This window comes from Chrysemys picta, chromosome 1 (genome assembly GCF_011386835.1).
Source record: "Chrysemys picta bellii isolate R12L10 chromosome 1, ASM1138683v2, whole genome shotgun sequence".
NCBI classification, from domain to species: domain Eukaryota; kingdom Metazoa; phylum Chordata; order Testudines; family Emydidae; genus Chrysemys; species Chrysemys picta.
The window spans coordinates 189,224,990-189,238,437 of record NC_088791.1 but is presented as its reverse complement, the minus strand read 5'-3'; the positions used below and the strand labels follow the sequence as shown (position 1 = coordinate 189,238,437).

The 13,448-nt window shown below is 41.2% G+C and overlaps 1 protein-coding gene across 7 annotated transcripts in view; it reads left to right on the top strand.

Moving 5' to 3' along the window:
• The window catches only part of TIAM1 (TIAM Rac1 associated GEF 1), a 270,110-nt gene extending 259,466 nt beyond the window's left edge, over positions 1-10,644 (top strand). For 4 of the 7 annotated variants that reach the window (XM_005283901.5, XM_005283904.5, XM_005283905.5 and 1 more), the window contains 4 exons: positions 4,509-4,611; positions 5,435-5,522; positions 6,427-6,599; positions 8,414-10,644. In XM_005283901.5, the coding sequence (XP_005283958.2) occupies positions 4,509-4,611; positions 5,435-5,522; positions 6,427-6,599; positions 8,414-8,898 (849 nt within the window). In that variant the 3' untranslated portion in view covers positions 8,899-10,644. Of the gene's footprint in view, positions 1-4,508; positions 4,612-5,434; positions 5,523-6,426; positions 6,649-8,413 lie in introns of all 7 variants that reach the window. The other 3 variants (XM_008165270.4, XM_042855753.2, XM_008165271.4) reach the window with 3 other exon arrangements.
• Positions 10,645-13,448: the final 2,804 nt, after the last annotated feature.

The window sequence follows — 13,448 nt, the reverse complement described above, 5'->3', positions numbered from 1 at the left end:
AGGTGCCAGTTAGATTTTAAAGCTATAATCCAGGGGTCGGCAACGTTTGGCATGCAGCTCGCCAGGGTAAGCACCCTGGCGGGCCGGGCCAGTTTTATTTACCTGCTGACGCAGCAGGTTCGGCCGATTGCGGCCCCCACTCGCCGCGGTTCGCCATCCCGGGCCAATGGGGGTGGCGGGAAGCGGTGCGGGCGAGCGATGTGCTGGCCGCGGCTTCTCGCCACCCCCATTGGCCCAGGACGGCGAACCGCGGCCAGTGGGGGCTGCGATCGGCCGAACCTGCCGGGTCACCAGGTAAATAAAACTGGCCCGGCCCGCCAGGGTGCTTACCCTGGCAAGCCGCGTGCCGAATGTTGCCAACCCCTGCTATAATTAAACAACTAGCTTTGCCAATTTGATAAGTGGGAATGTAGCCAATATTGGGATAGAATTTAATTAGGATAACCGCTTCTTATTGAGTCCAGGGAGCACTAGTTTATTAACTTTAAACAGTAGGTTCTCTTCAGAACAGCACTTACCTTGGACAGAATTCTCAAATCGGGACAGTTGGTGTTCTTGCCTTTATAATCTTGTTGATTGGTTACCAAGAACCACAGAAGTACGTAATCAGCAGTTCTTCAATCCAGTGTAGATTCAACAAATATTCGAGGGCATGCAAGAAATTGTCATAGAACAGTATTGAGGTCAAGCAGTTATAACAGAAAATAAACAATACAAATATCCAACATTTTTTATTGCATTCGCTTATTCCCCATTATCAGTTCTTTATCTCTAATACACTTACCACACTTGAAGTAATTCCCCAAGGAAGAGAGTTGCACTTTGCCTTAAGGCAATCTTAGAAATGTGGTCCCTGCTGTTTTTAATGTTTGATATGAAATGGCCTAGTTTAAAATACTAGAAATAATTGCTTAAAGGTATAGTTTAAAACTCTCTAGGCCAAAGTAGTGTCCTAAGCATGTTTCCCCTTTGTTTAGGGCACTACTTTGTTAAAATCCAAATCCAGTTTTTTGGGGTCTCACTAGAAACAGTGTAGACTTATCAAGAAGTGGGCTGTAGTCCACGAAAGCTTATGCTCTAATAAATTTGTTAGTCTCTAAGGTGCCACAAGTACTCCTGTTCTTCTTTTTGCGGATACAGACTAACACGGCTGCTACTCTGAAACAAGGAACTTTGTTACTTATCTTAAAGAACAAAATATCTGAAATGAAATCTCGCTGCTTTTTCTCAACCTTGTAACCCTGGGAAAGAGGAGGATTTGCCATGTGGCTGGGCCAAGTGTCAGTAGCACGCCTAGATTCTGCCGCTGCTTTTGTGATTTCAGTGAACTCTGGAGTGCCACATGGTGACCCCTTTTTACACCCTGGTTTGAGGGGTTGCTGGAGAGTGGCTGCCCTCTTGATTCTGTTGGATGCTTTCCAAACTGCTTTCAGCTCTGTTTCTCTGCAGATTCTATTGATATCCAGTAGAAGGTGTTGGTGTATAACACATTCCTTCAATCCTTTTCTTGTCTGGAAGGTTCCTATTTTATTCATCTCAAGGACTGTATTTCTGTATTATCCAAATATTAATTGGACTCTCACCCCTCCCTTTTTAATTTTCTTTGTATATTTCAAAGCTATATACCATTTTGGTGCTTATATCTTTGAGTACTCCTTGTGACCTACAACTCCTGTATTTCCAGAATGCAACAATCATTTATAGTTCCTCTAAATTTAGTGGACATAGTAAATTCCTTGATTATATCCAATATCTTCGCATCCTTTGGGGCTACAAGAGACATTATCTTAAAGGAATAAGAGCGAGAGATAGCTGAGTCATAAAACAGTTAAATGCACAGTTTCTAATTTGGCTTGAAAGATTATATTTATATCTGTAAAAATAATGGAGCCCTGTTTGCTCCAAAGATAAATCTTTAAAATTTGTGTGTTTTGTGTGTGTAGGGCAGCATTTTCATATGTGGCTAAGGGTGGTCTTACGGCCTTCTGGTTGCGGTGGCAGTTCCGCCTTTATTTTAAATTGTAATCGTTACATTAATACGATAAAATTACCTTCAAAATGAACAAAACTTCTGGAAACCATTATCCTTATGCAGGGAATACTTGCTGTGCAGCATAATCCAAGAATAGCTATTATAGAAACATGAACCGTCTTTTGGGGATGGGAGCAATAAAAATCATCAATTCTATAACTAATATAGACAGGCTAATAACCTATTTCACCATGCAGCTATCTAGTAGGTCGAAAATACTTTGCAAGTATAGCATACGTGTATAACTTGCATAGTGCCATAGGTGTATTTGGTTCTGCCTCCTTACTGTTTTTTTTTATGTTTGTGCTGTACGTTAAAGCTTAATAAAAGTAACAGCAACAAAATGCCATTATTGCCTTTATTAGAGTGCCCATAATAGTGACAAGGCCAGGCATGCCTATGACACTAGTGCTGTGAAATCTTATAAATATGCAGTGTGATCCTTTTTGATTAAATGTGGGGGGAGGTGGGCTTCATACAGCTCTAAACTAGCAAGGGTCCTGGTAATGTGAAAGAGGGTGGTTAAATAAAAGATGCTTATGGGGTATGATGGTGGTTGGATATCTGATGTTCATTCATGAGTAACTTCTCTATGGCATATGATACTAACTAAAAACTCGAAGTGCATAAAGACAGTACTGTATACTAGTGTCAGTATTCATAGCTACAAGGAGAGAGAGAGAGAGAGATTCCATCCCTATGTCATTGAGACTCTTGCCTAGTAAGGACTGACAATAATTCTCATTTAAACATCGCATTTCTTATTCTTGGAGTCAGGGCCGGCTCCAGGCACTAGCCCACCAAGCATGTGCTTGGGGCGGCACCTGGAGGGGGACGGCGCGGCCTGGCGCTCCGGCCCGAGAGCAGAGCCCCAGCTGGGTTTGCCGCCCTCCCCCCGGCACTCTGGCAGCCGGGGAGAGCCGGAGCCCCGGCCAGGCTTGGCGCCCTCCCCTGCCAGAGCCGGCCTTGCTTGGAGTGATAAGATTCTTTAGCTAACGTCTCTAAAATATGGATTGTTGGCTGCCTACTCTGACAGGGTGACCAGTGAGTATCTTGTAACCCAGTTCTGTATCCTTGCTGGGATAGGGTGTTTCCTTGATTAAAGGGCAGAGGGAGCTTTGTGACTAATGTATTCAAGGCATATTTGACATCTTTAAACTTTACCCCTTCTGAAATCGTGCACCACGTTAAATGTGATGTCTTTCTTCTGTATGGCCTTCATCAGTTACTGTAATGGTTAGTGAATGTAAAACATGGTCTTCAATTCTGGACTTTGGTTTGTGCACACATCACCACCACTGAGTAAATGTTGGTTGCTTGCAGTTACATAGGCCTCAATCTAGCTAAACATTCAAATGAGTCTTATTTGGAATCAGTGGGATTGCATTTGCATAACTTTAAGCACATTGCTGCACTAAGGCCATAGTGCAGTGTTTTGGGGCCAGTAGCAGTGGTTATTAATGCTGGTTCCCAACTGACATAGTGTAGACACAATGTTGGTGTGATGTTTTTTGAGTGTACAAGAATTTTTGGAAGGAGGATAGAGTGGGCAGGCCTATTTTGTGCAGAATGATCATCTTTGACTTGTACAATGGGCTTAATTGCTATCCATGAGCCAAGAAATAGCAAACTACCTCCAGGTAGTGTTACCTGAGGATATTTGAACCCAAAACGATGGGTTCAAATAACACACACTTTTTTTTAGATAGTTTTAGGAAATTGAATGGGGGACACAACACCTCTGATAAATGATTGGTACACAAGATTGCTTTTATTTAAAATGTTTTGTTCGAGTCTAAAGCACACATTTAAAAGAGCAATAGTCTGGGTAACTATATCTGAGGTACTCTAAAGTTTGAGATGGTGTTAAGTGGTCAGCCTTCCTTTTAGCCACTGGGGAGTTGGATGTCAATCGTTTAGCTAATTGACATTTTTTTTCTCTTTAAATTGCACATTTTGACTAATTTTTGTAGAGGTTGCTTAAAGCAAAGCACACGACTTATAGTAACCCCCAATGGGTTAACAATTTTTTAGCCTTAGCAAAAAACTTTTAACTTTACTTATTAGCAAAGTAACTTCTAGCAAGAAACTTATGGTCATAGACACCCAGATCCAAGGTTAGCTATTTATATTTTTTTGTTTTTATTTTTTATTAAAGCAGCTGTTTTGTTTGCTTAGGCAAACATCAAATTATTCCTGACTACATGGTGGTCTTGCTTTCAGGTAATGGTGAGCTGAGTACACAAAATGGCTGTGGTTATGTCAAGTCCAGCTCTCTTGTAACATTAGTGTTAAGTGCTTTTTTGAGGTGTTGAGAACTGATCATTGTGGCATGGTGACATTTTATCTATACTTCCTTCCCGTGACCTAATATTCATGAAACTTCTTCATAGGCATTTCTATGGTTCCTACCACCAAAAAATACCAAGCCTCTGAATTCCTAATGTAAACTTTCCTGACTCTTTTTTTGATCCAGGGAGGATCACATAGGGCTTCAATTTATGAAGACTGGGACCCATTCCGTTTTCGTCACATGATTCCCTTAGAAGCTCTGCAGGTTCGCGCACTGGCAAGTGCAGGTAATGTTGAAATGTATTCATAAGTCTGTTAAAATGCCCATCTCATTGCTTACTATCCAACATATGCTCTTTATAGGAGTTGGGGTTGTATGTGTGTGTGGTGTTTGATTTATATAACAAACAAACAAAGTTCTAAAACTGACTTTGTGTTTCTCCACCTCCCATTTTGTTTCTCTCCTCCTCTTCTGCCTTCTAGTGGGTTGTAAGATTAGAGAAGGCAAAAGCTGTACTTGAAAATTGTGGAAAACTCTCCAAGAAAAAATGAGTTTTGGTTTTCAAAGTTTGAATTTTTTTGTGGACAATACTTTTTGTTTCAGATAACACAAACACTCACTCTGGCCAAAGGCCATGTAACCACTTTGCTGTTGTTACCAGAGAAAATCCTTATGACTAGTTGTATACACTTCAGAGGGGTCTGTTTGCTTCAATAAAGCCTGTGTGGAAGACGATGCAGGTGCAGAACTACATACGCTGTGAAGATGATAAATAAGTTCAGACTTAACAAAACTAGGTGTATAATAGTTGTCTTGGGAATTTAAAAAATCTTTACATTGTGGAGGGTTATGAAAAGTCTTTGACCTTAATGGTTTAATTTTTATTGTCGGGTATGTAACTGTGTGTGACCAAGTGTAGGAGTCATAACCAAGTGCCCTTCTGCTAGGGTTTGTAATCAACTTGTGTTCTAGGATACCTTTTAAATTTAATAAAACTGTTTCTCACAATTAGAGTACTTCTCAATTCTAGTTGAAATTACAACATGATGTGACCGCGTATATAATTAAGTAGTATAACATGGTACAAAATGTTCTCCATATCTCTCTAGATGCAGAGACCAATTCCGTGTGCGAGATTGTTCATGTTAAATCTGAGTCCGAAGGCAGACCAGAGAGAACATTCCACCTCTGCTGTAGGTGAGCGTGCTTCCATGTGTTCTATTGTTGCTGGATTTCTAGATGCTCGTTGTTCTTAAAAGAAATACATGATGATAGCACAAGAGATTTACAACTTTTTCTAGTTCTACTGGCGAAGGATTCTCAAACAGAACAAAGCCATATTTAACCAAAACGGAAGCTTTACAGGAATATTAATTTTTTTTCCCTTGCAAATTTGCCCCCAGCTATTGAATTCTATATGCAAATTTGTTTTTAAGGCTGCATGCACTGTCACTGAGCATTTGTCAGAACGCCAGGCAGCTGCTGAAGTGTCCAGTTTGGTCAGTGCTTTCCATGCTGGCAAGGCCTGACTCCCACTATTAAGGGGCTTCGAACAAAAGTACAGTGCCATGTTAACATGATATAATCTGTATATTTAAAAGGGTTAACCCTTACTTCAGAATTTTGTTTTACCATTTTTAGGGTTTTTTTTAAATTGATAGAAGTCCCTACTGGGCTGATATTAAAAATAGTTCAGCCTGCTGTCTAGATGAGATTTGCATGATTTCTGCTCAGTCTGTCCAATGCAAGCACACAATATGAGAGATTACATTAGCTACAATAGGTTTGCCAAATAAGTGAGTAGCTGGCATCAGAGGAAAAGGAAGAAGAGAGAGGTAGACAGTACTTCCGTAATGCAGGATGCTTGTTTCCTTGGACATGGGTTTAAACTTGCACAGATTTAACAAAGCAAGGTGTACATTATAAACTTTGATCTGAAAACTTTATGTTCGAATGACAGGGAAAGGCAGGCAGAACAATTCACATTTTCTTTCAGTACTGGTGTTGATTTATCTTGCTCTGTCACATACTTGCAGGAATTATGGATCTCTTGTGAGCTTGTGCCCTAACTTTTTTTTTTTTTTTTTTTTCCTGTTTTCAGTTCCCCAGACCACAGAAAAGATTTTCTGAAGGCTGTGCACTCCATTCTACGTGATAAGCACAGAAGGCAGCTTCTTAAAACTGAAAGTCTGCCCTCATCCCAACAATATGTTCCTTTTGGAGGGAAAAGACTGTGTGCTCTAAAAGGTGCAAGGCCAGCAATGAACAGGGCAGGTACTGTAGGGATGCAGACTTTCAAGATCCCACTGATCCCAGCACCACTGTAGGTCACATCGGAGTTATAATATTTATTACCCATAGATCAGGGTTAGTGTTGCATCTGACCTGCCTTCACATCCCTATAAGAGCCTTAACAAGTGCCTCCATTTATACCACTCTTCACTCAAGGTTCAACATCAGAGCAATGATCCTTCTGGTGTAGGAGGCCCAAATGGGACTCCTTTCAGTTTCAATCAACTGTACGTTTTTTAATCTGCCAAATGGGTTGCAGTTGAATAAAGCTTTGCAGCAAAATTATGTACAGGATTTCTACAGATGACCAGTAGTGGTTTAAAACAAAACCAGCTCCAAAAGTGTCTCTAGCTCATCACCTCAAATCTTCAGCAGGGTTTGAAATTAGTTCTGCTTCATGTATCCTCCATTTCTCCTTTTTCACTTCTATTGGGAGTGGGCATTTGTTTGTCCTCATCAGATCTCAGAGGTGCACTGGATTAAATGGTCTGTCTTAAAATGTGGACTTCATTTTCAGTTGACTTCAGGCAAAACACACTTTTAAAAAAAAATCACAGGGAAAAGCAGTTTCGTGTTTTGGCAAACACTAAATGAAGAAGGGAAGAAACTTGCTTCTAAATATACTTTTTCTGCTCATTAGATCCAGATAACCAGGCTTTCTGTTCCTCCTCTGTAACAAGCAAGCCACACCAATAACATTCACAGCATGGCCTCTCTCAGAGGCTAGGGAAGGTTTTCACACATTTAAGATTCAAAGGCAGCCCAAAAGGTATCTAATTTGTACCACAGTGCTTCAATCATCCCATGAGGCTCCATATGCTTGAAATGTCAGAATCTTCTTTTAGGTGGGTTTGTCTAGTCATTTGCATGGTGGATGCAGTGGGGGTAAACCCCCTGCGTGCCCCACCCCAGCCTAGCTGGGCCCTTACTTGTAAATTTTTTTAACCCTAAATGCTGAGCTGATATACTTGTGTTTTCGGGCTTAGGATAATGATTCTTTCCCCAAAGATGAATGCGTTTAATAGATGTGTTCTGAAGGTGCTGTCCGTGAGGGGACAAACAACCACCTCTGAATCTCAACAGCCTACAGTGGAGCTATTGTGTGCACAGAACACTGACATTTCTGCAGATCCTTCAGCTGGAGAATTCATCCTTTGCTTTGTCTGACAAGCCTCATATGAAGATATTTCAACATGGAAGATGCCAAAATGCTATCTGAACCAGTCACAAAACTAGCAGACAGGTCTGATGCTGAAGATGGAATTTATGAAAGCAAAAGCCAGAAAATAACCCAGCAATGATGGGGCACTTGCACCTACATAAAGATTAGGCAGCAACTCCAGTGTCTCCCAGCTCCGTCTAACTTGGAATGATTCTACATCATTCCTGTGGAGGCACCACACTATTTCCTTGTCAGTTTTGGGACAAGCTGGGTTATTGCAGTCTGTTAACAGCAGGGCACGGCTGGTGAGAAGCTTAGCTCTACTCACGCTTTTTCATGCTGGCTGCCTGCCTGCCACCCACTTAGGAGGAACAGTAATTGTGGCCCATTATCTCAATTTTTGGATCTAAGAAGCAGAAACTTTTTACAGCTGGCAAAAAAATACCTGTTTCCATGAGAAGCTAAGTAAAGCATAACTTATGCATGCATATTGATAGGGAGGAGTAGGTCGTGCTGGGAAATCCTGATAGCTGGTGCCAAGGGATGTTAGGAAAGGGCAGTTGGAAGACTAGTTTTTAGATACATTTTTACCTTGTGTAAAGCATGTGGGATTTTATCTTTTGTGTGTGTGCAGTGTCTGCCCCAAGCAAGTCTCTTGGGAGGAGGAGGCGGCGGCTGGCCCGAAACAGGTTTACCATTGACTCGGATGCTGTCTTCGAAAGCAGCCCTGATAAAGAATCCCAGCAGCCCACAGCCAGTGGGGACACTGACCGCTGGGTAGAGGAACAGTTTGACCTTGCTCAGTATGAGGAGCAGGAGGACATCAAAGAAACAGACATCCTCAGCGATGACGATGAGTACTGTGAGTCTACGAAAAGCACCACAGTTGACAGAGAACTTCAGGAGCAGTTGCAGGCTGCTTCCATTACAAGCAGCCAGTCACGTCGGGCAGAGAAAGCACGGCATGTAATGGGCACGCATGCTGCCAGAATGACTCAGTTGAAGAAGCAAGCTGCACTCTCTGGGATCAATGGCGGGGTGGAAAGTAATAGTGAAGAAGTCATCTGGGTTAGGCGTGAAGACTTTGTACCTAGCAGAAAACTGAACACTGAGCTCTAAACCTGTCACTTTCTCATTAGATGGTCTGTGTAGATATCTCCCCTCTTCCCCCCAAATACATGCAGTGGAGCATGATCCCTTAGCTTGCACACACAGTTTTGGCAGCTGAACCGCTCTGAAACTGCAGCCACATTTTAGGAACTTTAAAAGGCGGGCGGGGAGTGTAAAATTTGAAATAAGCTGGAGTCCTATCTGTATATTACTAAGGGCTTTTAAACTTTTATTTATTCTAAAATGGGATACGTAATATCACTGGAGAAAAGTTACTGTCGGCATCTTACGTATGTGCAACTTAAGTGATAGCACAATGAACAAAGAGGTTTTTGTATCTGTGAAATGTCAATCAGAGGCTCATCTCCTTAATGAGGAAACTGCCTTTCTAATCTGTACAGCTGCGGTGTTCTTAATCTTTTCCCTCTTAAAAGACTATACATGTATTTTAGGAGTGTGTGAGGAAAGGTTGGGATTTATGTTGTGCTGCGTTCTCTTGGTGTGTCTGGTCTAACTTATTTTCAGTGTTGGAAGCTCTAATTTTACGTAAAATTTTATAAAGTTGCCAAACTCTTGAAAGAGATCCAAATTTAACACTTGAAATTTTTTTTTGTACTTTTTACCTGAGATGCAGAGGCACAAATGGGTAAGAATGTTAGTGTTACTTAGGATAGGAGGCTAGCCTTTTTTGCAGAGGGTTCAGTAGGCTAGTTTTTATATTATATTAAAATATCAACTGGAAACTCCTGCTTAGGGATAACTGGAATTCAGTTATGTTACAAATAATGTGACTGAATTACAAAGAGGGCTAAATTAATCCACGACTTCAGTGGAGTCATATCAGGGATGAATTTGGCCCATTATGACTGACAACATTTGGGTTTAGGGGAGGGGGGGAATTTATGGCCAAAAAACTGACCTCATCCAACTCTTAATGTGGATGAAACTAGTGTATATATAAATTCCTTTGTAAAGGCTTTTTCCACTGCAATACACTATGAACAAAGTTCTAAATAAGCAAACCTCTCAAACCTTTTTATTTAAATATCTAAAACAGGGTAAAAAATCTAGTGTTTTTAACGTAGACTTCCAAATATAAAAAAAGAGAAAATATAGCACTTTTAATTTTTTTAGATTTATATAGCTTTCCCATTTCACTTTCCACCTACAAAAGAGGAAGATAATGACATTTTCTTTGTATCTATTGATGTTTGACACATTGGTGGATACTTTGAAACCTGGTATTTTATAAATAGCTTTAGGACTATATTTTATAAGATCAGCTGTGACTATATTTTGAAACATAACAAATTGTTCCCCCCCAAAACATCAAATGTCTTGTGTCCCAGCCAGCATTCCTTCCCCACCCCTCTCCCCGCCACCAGCTGGTTACCAGTGCACTATAGTCTTTTGAATGTTTTCTTGTATCTGCTTTTGCTATCTTCTGATTTTTCTTTTCCTAAAAGCTTTAGAACGATTTCTATACCCTTTTATCATCACTTCATTGTTCTATATCATCTAAAGTCCATTGTGTCCCAATTTAGTAGAAAAGCAGAGGTTGTAGTTGTCCGACTGGAAAGTCTGGTGCTTGGGAGGGTGCCATTGTTCTTGTACATAATGTCATGACATGTCTATGTCAAAGGTTCCTGTATATTTCTTTTATAAGCTGAAAGAAGGTCTATTTTTATGTTTTTAGGTCTATGAATGGAACGTTGTAAATGCCTGTCAAACAATAAAATACTGAAAACATCTGAATAGCGTTGTGGTGGTGAAGGGTGGGGTGTGAATGCACCAAGGACATCTCTGTCACTTCTGCCGTGATCAAAAAGAGCAAGCTGTAACCAAAATCCAATAAATGGATTTCAGCTGTTCAGGGCTGCTTAATACTACTCCAGTGACCTGTAACGGTTTGGCTTGGCAAAAGTTTTTAGATTTTTCTAATCAGTTATTTTAAAAAAATATATTTAAATTTTCAGTTATGGGAACTTATGGGGGAGGAGAGTTGCACAAGAATTATTTAAGAATCAGTTATTTTATACACATTAAAACATAAAATATATAAAGTACTAACCTTAAATCGCACTCTAAGTTCAAGCAGCATCACTGCCTAACTGTAAACTTCAATTGTTGATGGAAATCTTTTTTTTTCAACAATTGATGTGTACAGTGAAATTGAGGTTTAGTGTCATGCTGATAAACATCCAAGCCCATTATAGTATATCCTCCAACTTTGCTCCTTACAAAGGTGTATGTGCTCAATTTTATGAAGATCCTGGTTCAATTTCACAAACAATTTTTCTTTGTACAAAGAAGGGGGTAGTTGGTTAGATGATTATTTGGACAACAGCTCCCTTCCACACCCCGCACTGAGGTGGAATTCACCCCTGTGCAGATGACCAGCACAAAGCTTGTGCATATTTACATCACACTTACACCCAATTTGATGAGTTAGTACAGTTGTAAATTAGAACAAAGAGGAAAAACCTTTCCTGGTATGAAATTCCTACTAAAGCCAAATTCAAAGGATCTTTTAATTAGTTAACTTCCCCTCCCCCCCCCCCCCAATTGGATCTACTTCTGATCAAATGTATGTGTTCAAACATTCCACATTAGTTGGTTTCACAGTTGTACCATTTGACCCAAATGTGTCACCTAGTGGTGTGTGTGTATTTGAATTGGATTGTGATTCTATGCCCTGTCTAAGGGTGGCCTCACTTTCCTGAAACGTTCATTTTCCTATGTTAATTTTCCTTGGTCTGTTCTTGACCGATTAGTCCCTGTTATCTCTCATACCCTCAACCTGGTCTGTCTCTCTCTCTCTCACCCCCACACTTTGAGTAGATCCACAACTGCAATTAAAAACCTGCAGCTGGCCTGTGCCAGCTGACTTAGGCCAGGGCTGTTTAAATTGCTGTGTGGAGGATCAGGCTTGGGTTGCAGCCTGATCTGTGGGACCCTCCCACCTCACATGGTCCCAGGCTGTAGCCTGAGTCAGGCAGCACAGGCTAGCTGCAGGTTTTTAACTGAAGTCTAGACACACCCTCTGAGTCCCAGCTGGACACTAAAGTCAGTGTCTTACTACTTGATGCTGTTTTCTCCACTCTTGGCCAATTGAGCTTGTGGCTATTGCGTTTGTTTCTCTGGTAGACCAGATTATACCTTTTAAACAATAAACCACATTGCCTGTGCAAGATAATCAATTACAGAGCTTGAAATAATGCAAGGAGGTAGATATGTTTCACCATAAAAGCGCATACATGCTTCTAGCTTAATCTTTAAAACGTGCAGTAGCATTTGTGGAAAGGATAAGTGTAGCTACTGCCACTACCACCCCCCTTCTCCACAAGTCTAATATGCCCCAGGAATGGTGTGATGCTCTTAGAAAAAGTAGTATGCAGTTAGGATCAAATACCAGACCTTAGCTTGCCACATTATCCAGTATGGATAGCAGGAGGTAACTTCTACACTGTACTGTGCCAGTTAGTGACCTGACAAGTGGAGTTCAAAGTGCAGAGATGGAAGCTGTGATGTTTAAATTCACCAAGCACGTCTGGAAACACTTGCCATTTGTGCAGGAGATGAGCTCATTCTGTGCCTCAATCACCCCTGCTATGTTCAAAGGGCATCTCCATACACTTCTTCCCTTGTCTAGATATAAAGTTGTTTCTGCTTTAATCATTGGGTGTACGACTAGCCTACATCTTAGTACTGGCTTCAGTCTCTTAAGTAACAACTTCTGAGTCTTGTCACGCTTTATTGCTGGAAAATGTACGGCTTTATTTTAGCTCCTGCTGGATAAGAATTGTGGGTGATTTTTTTTTAAGCTTTTCTTTAAAAGCAAACACTTTTTTCCTCTTGCCCCCTATTAATTTTTTTAAAGCTATAAAATAACTTGGTTTATTGTTGTATGGACTCATCAAGTGGGTGACATAACCACCCCGAAGTTATGCAAAGGAGTAGGAAACCCTGCAATGTTTGGTAATGAATGGCTTGCATGCAGTGCCTGAGTTCACAAGTGGAGGTCCTGCTAAACCAAATGTTGTTTAAAAATGATCAATACCACCCCTGCACAGGCTGGCTTTCATAGAATAGAATATCAGGGTTGGAAGGGACCTCAGGAGGTATCTAGTCCAGCCCCCTGCTCAAGGCAGGACCAATCCCCAACTAAATCATCCCAGCCAGGGCTTTGTCAAGCCTGACCTTAAAAACCTCTGAGCACTTGGCTACACTTGCAGCTGTACAGCGCTGTGAGGTAAACCTGTCTTCGTACAGCTGAGTAGGGAAAAGCGCTGCAGTCTGTCCACACTGCCAGCTGCCAGCGCAGTGGTGTGGCCACACTTGTAACATTTGCAGCTGTGTTGGGAGCAGTGCATTATGGGCAGCTATCCCAGCATTCATGTGGCTGCAACGTGCTTTTCAAAACGGGTGGAGTGTGACAGGGAGTGTGGGGGAGAGAGAGTGCTTTTTGGAGTGTGTCAGCACTCTATTTTGCAAGTTCCGAACTCGTTCATTCCGCTTACTCAAAGCAAACTGTTTGCTTTTTCTCTGTGGTACAAGCT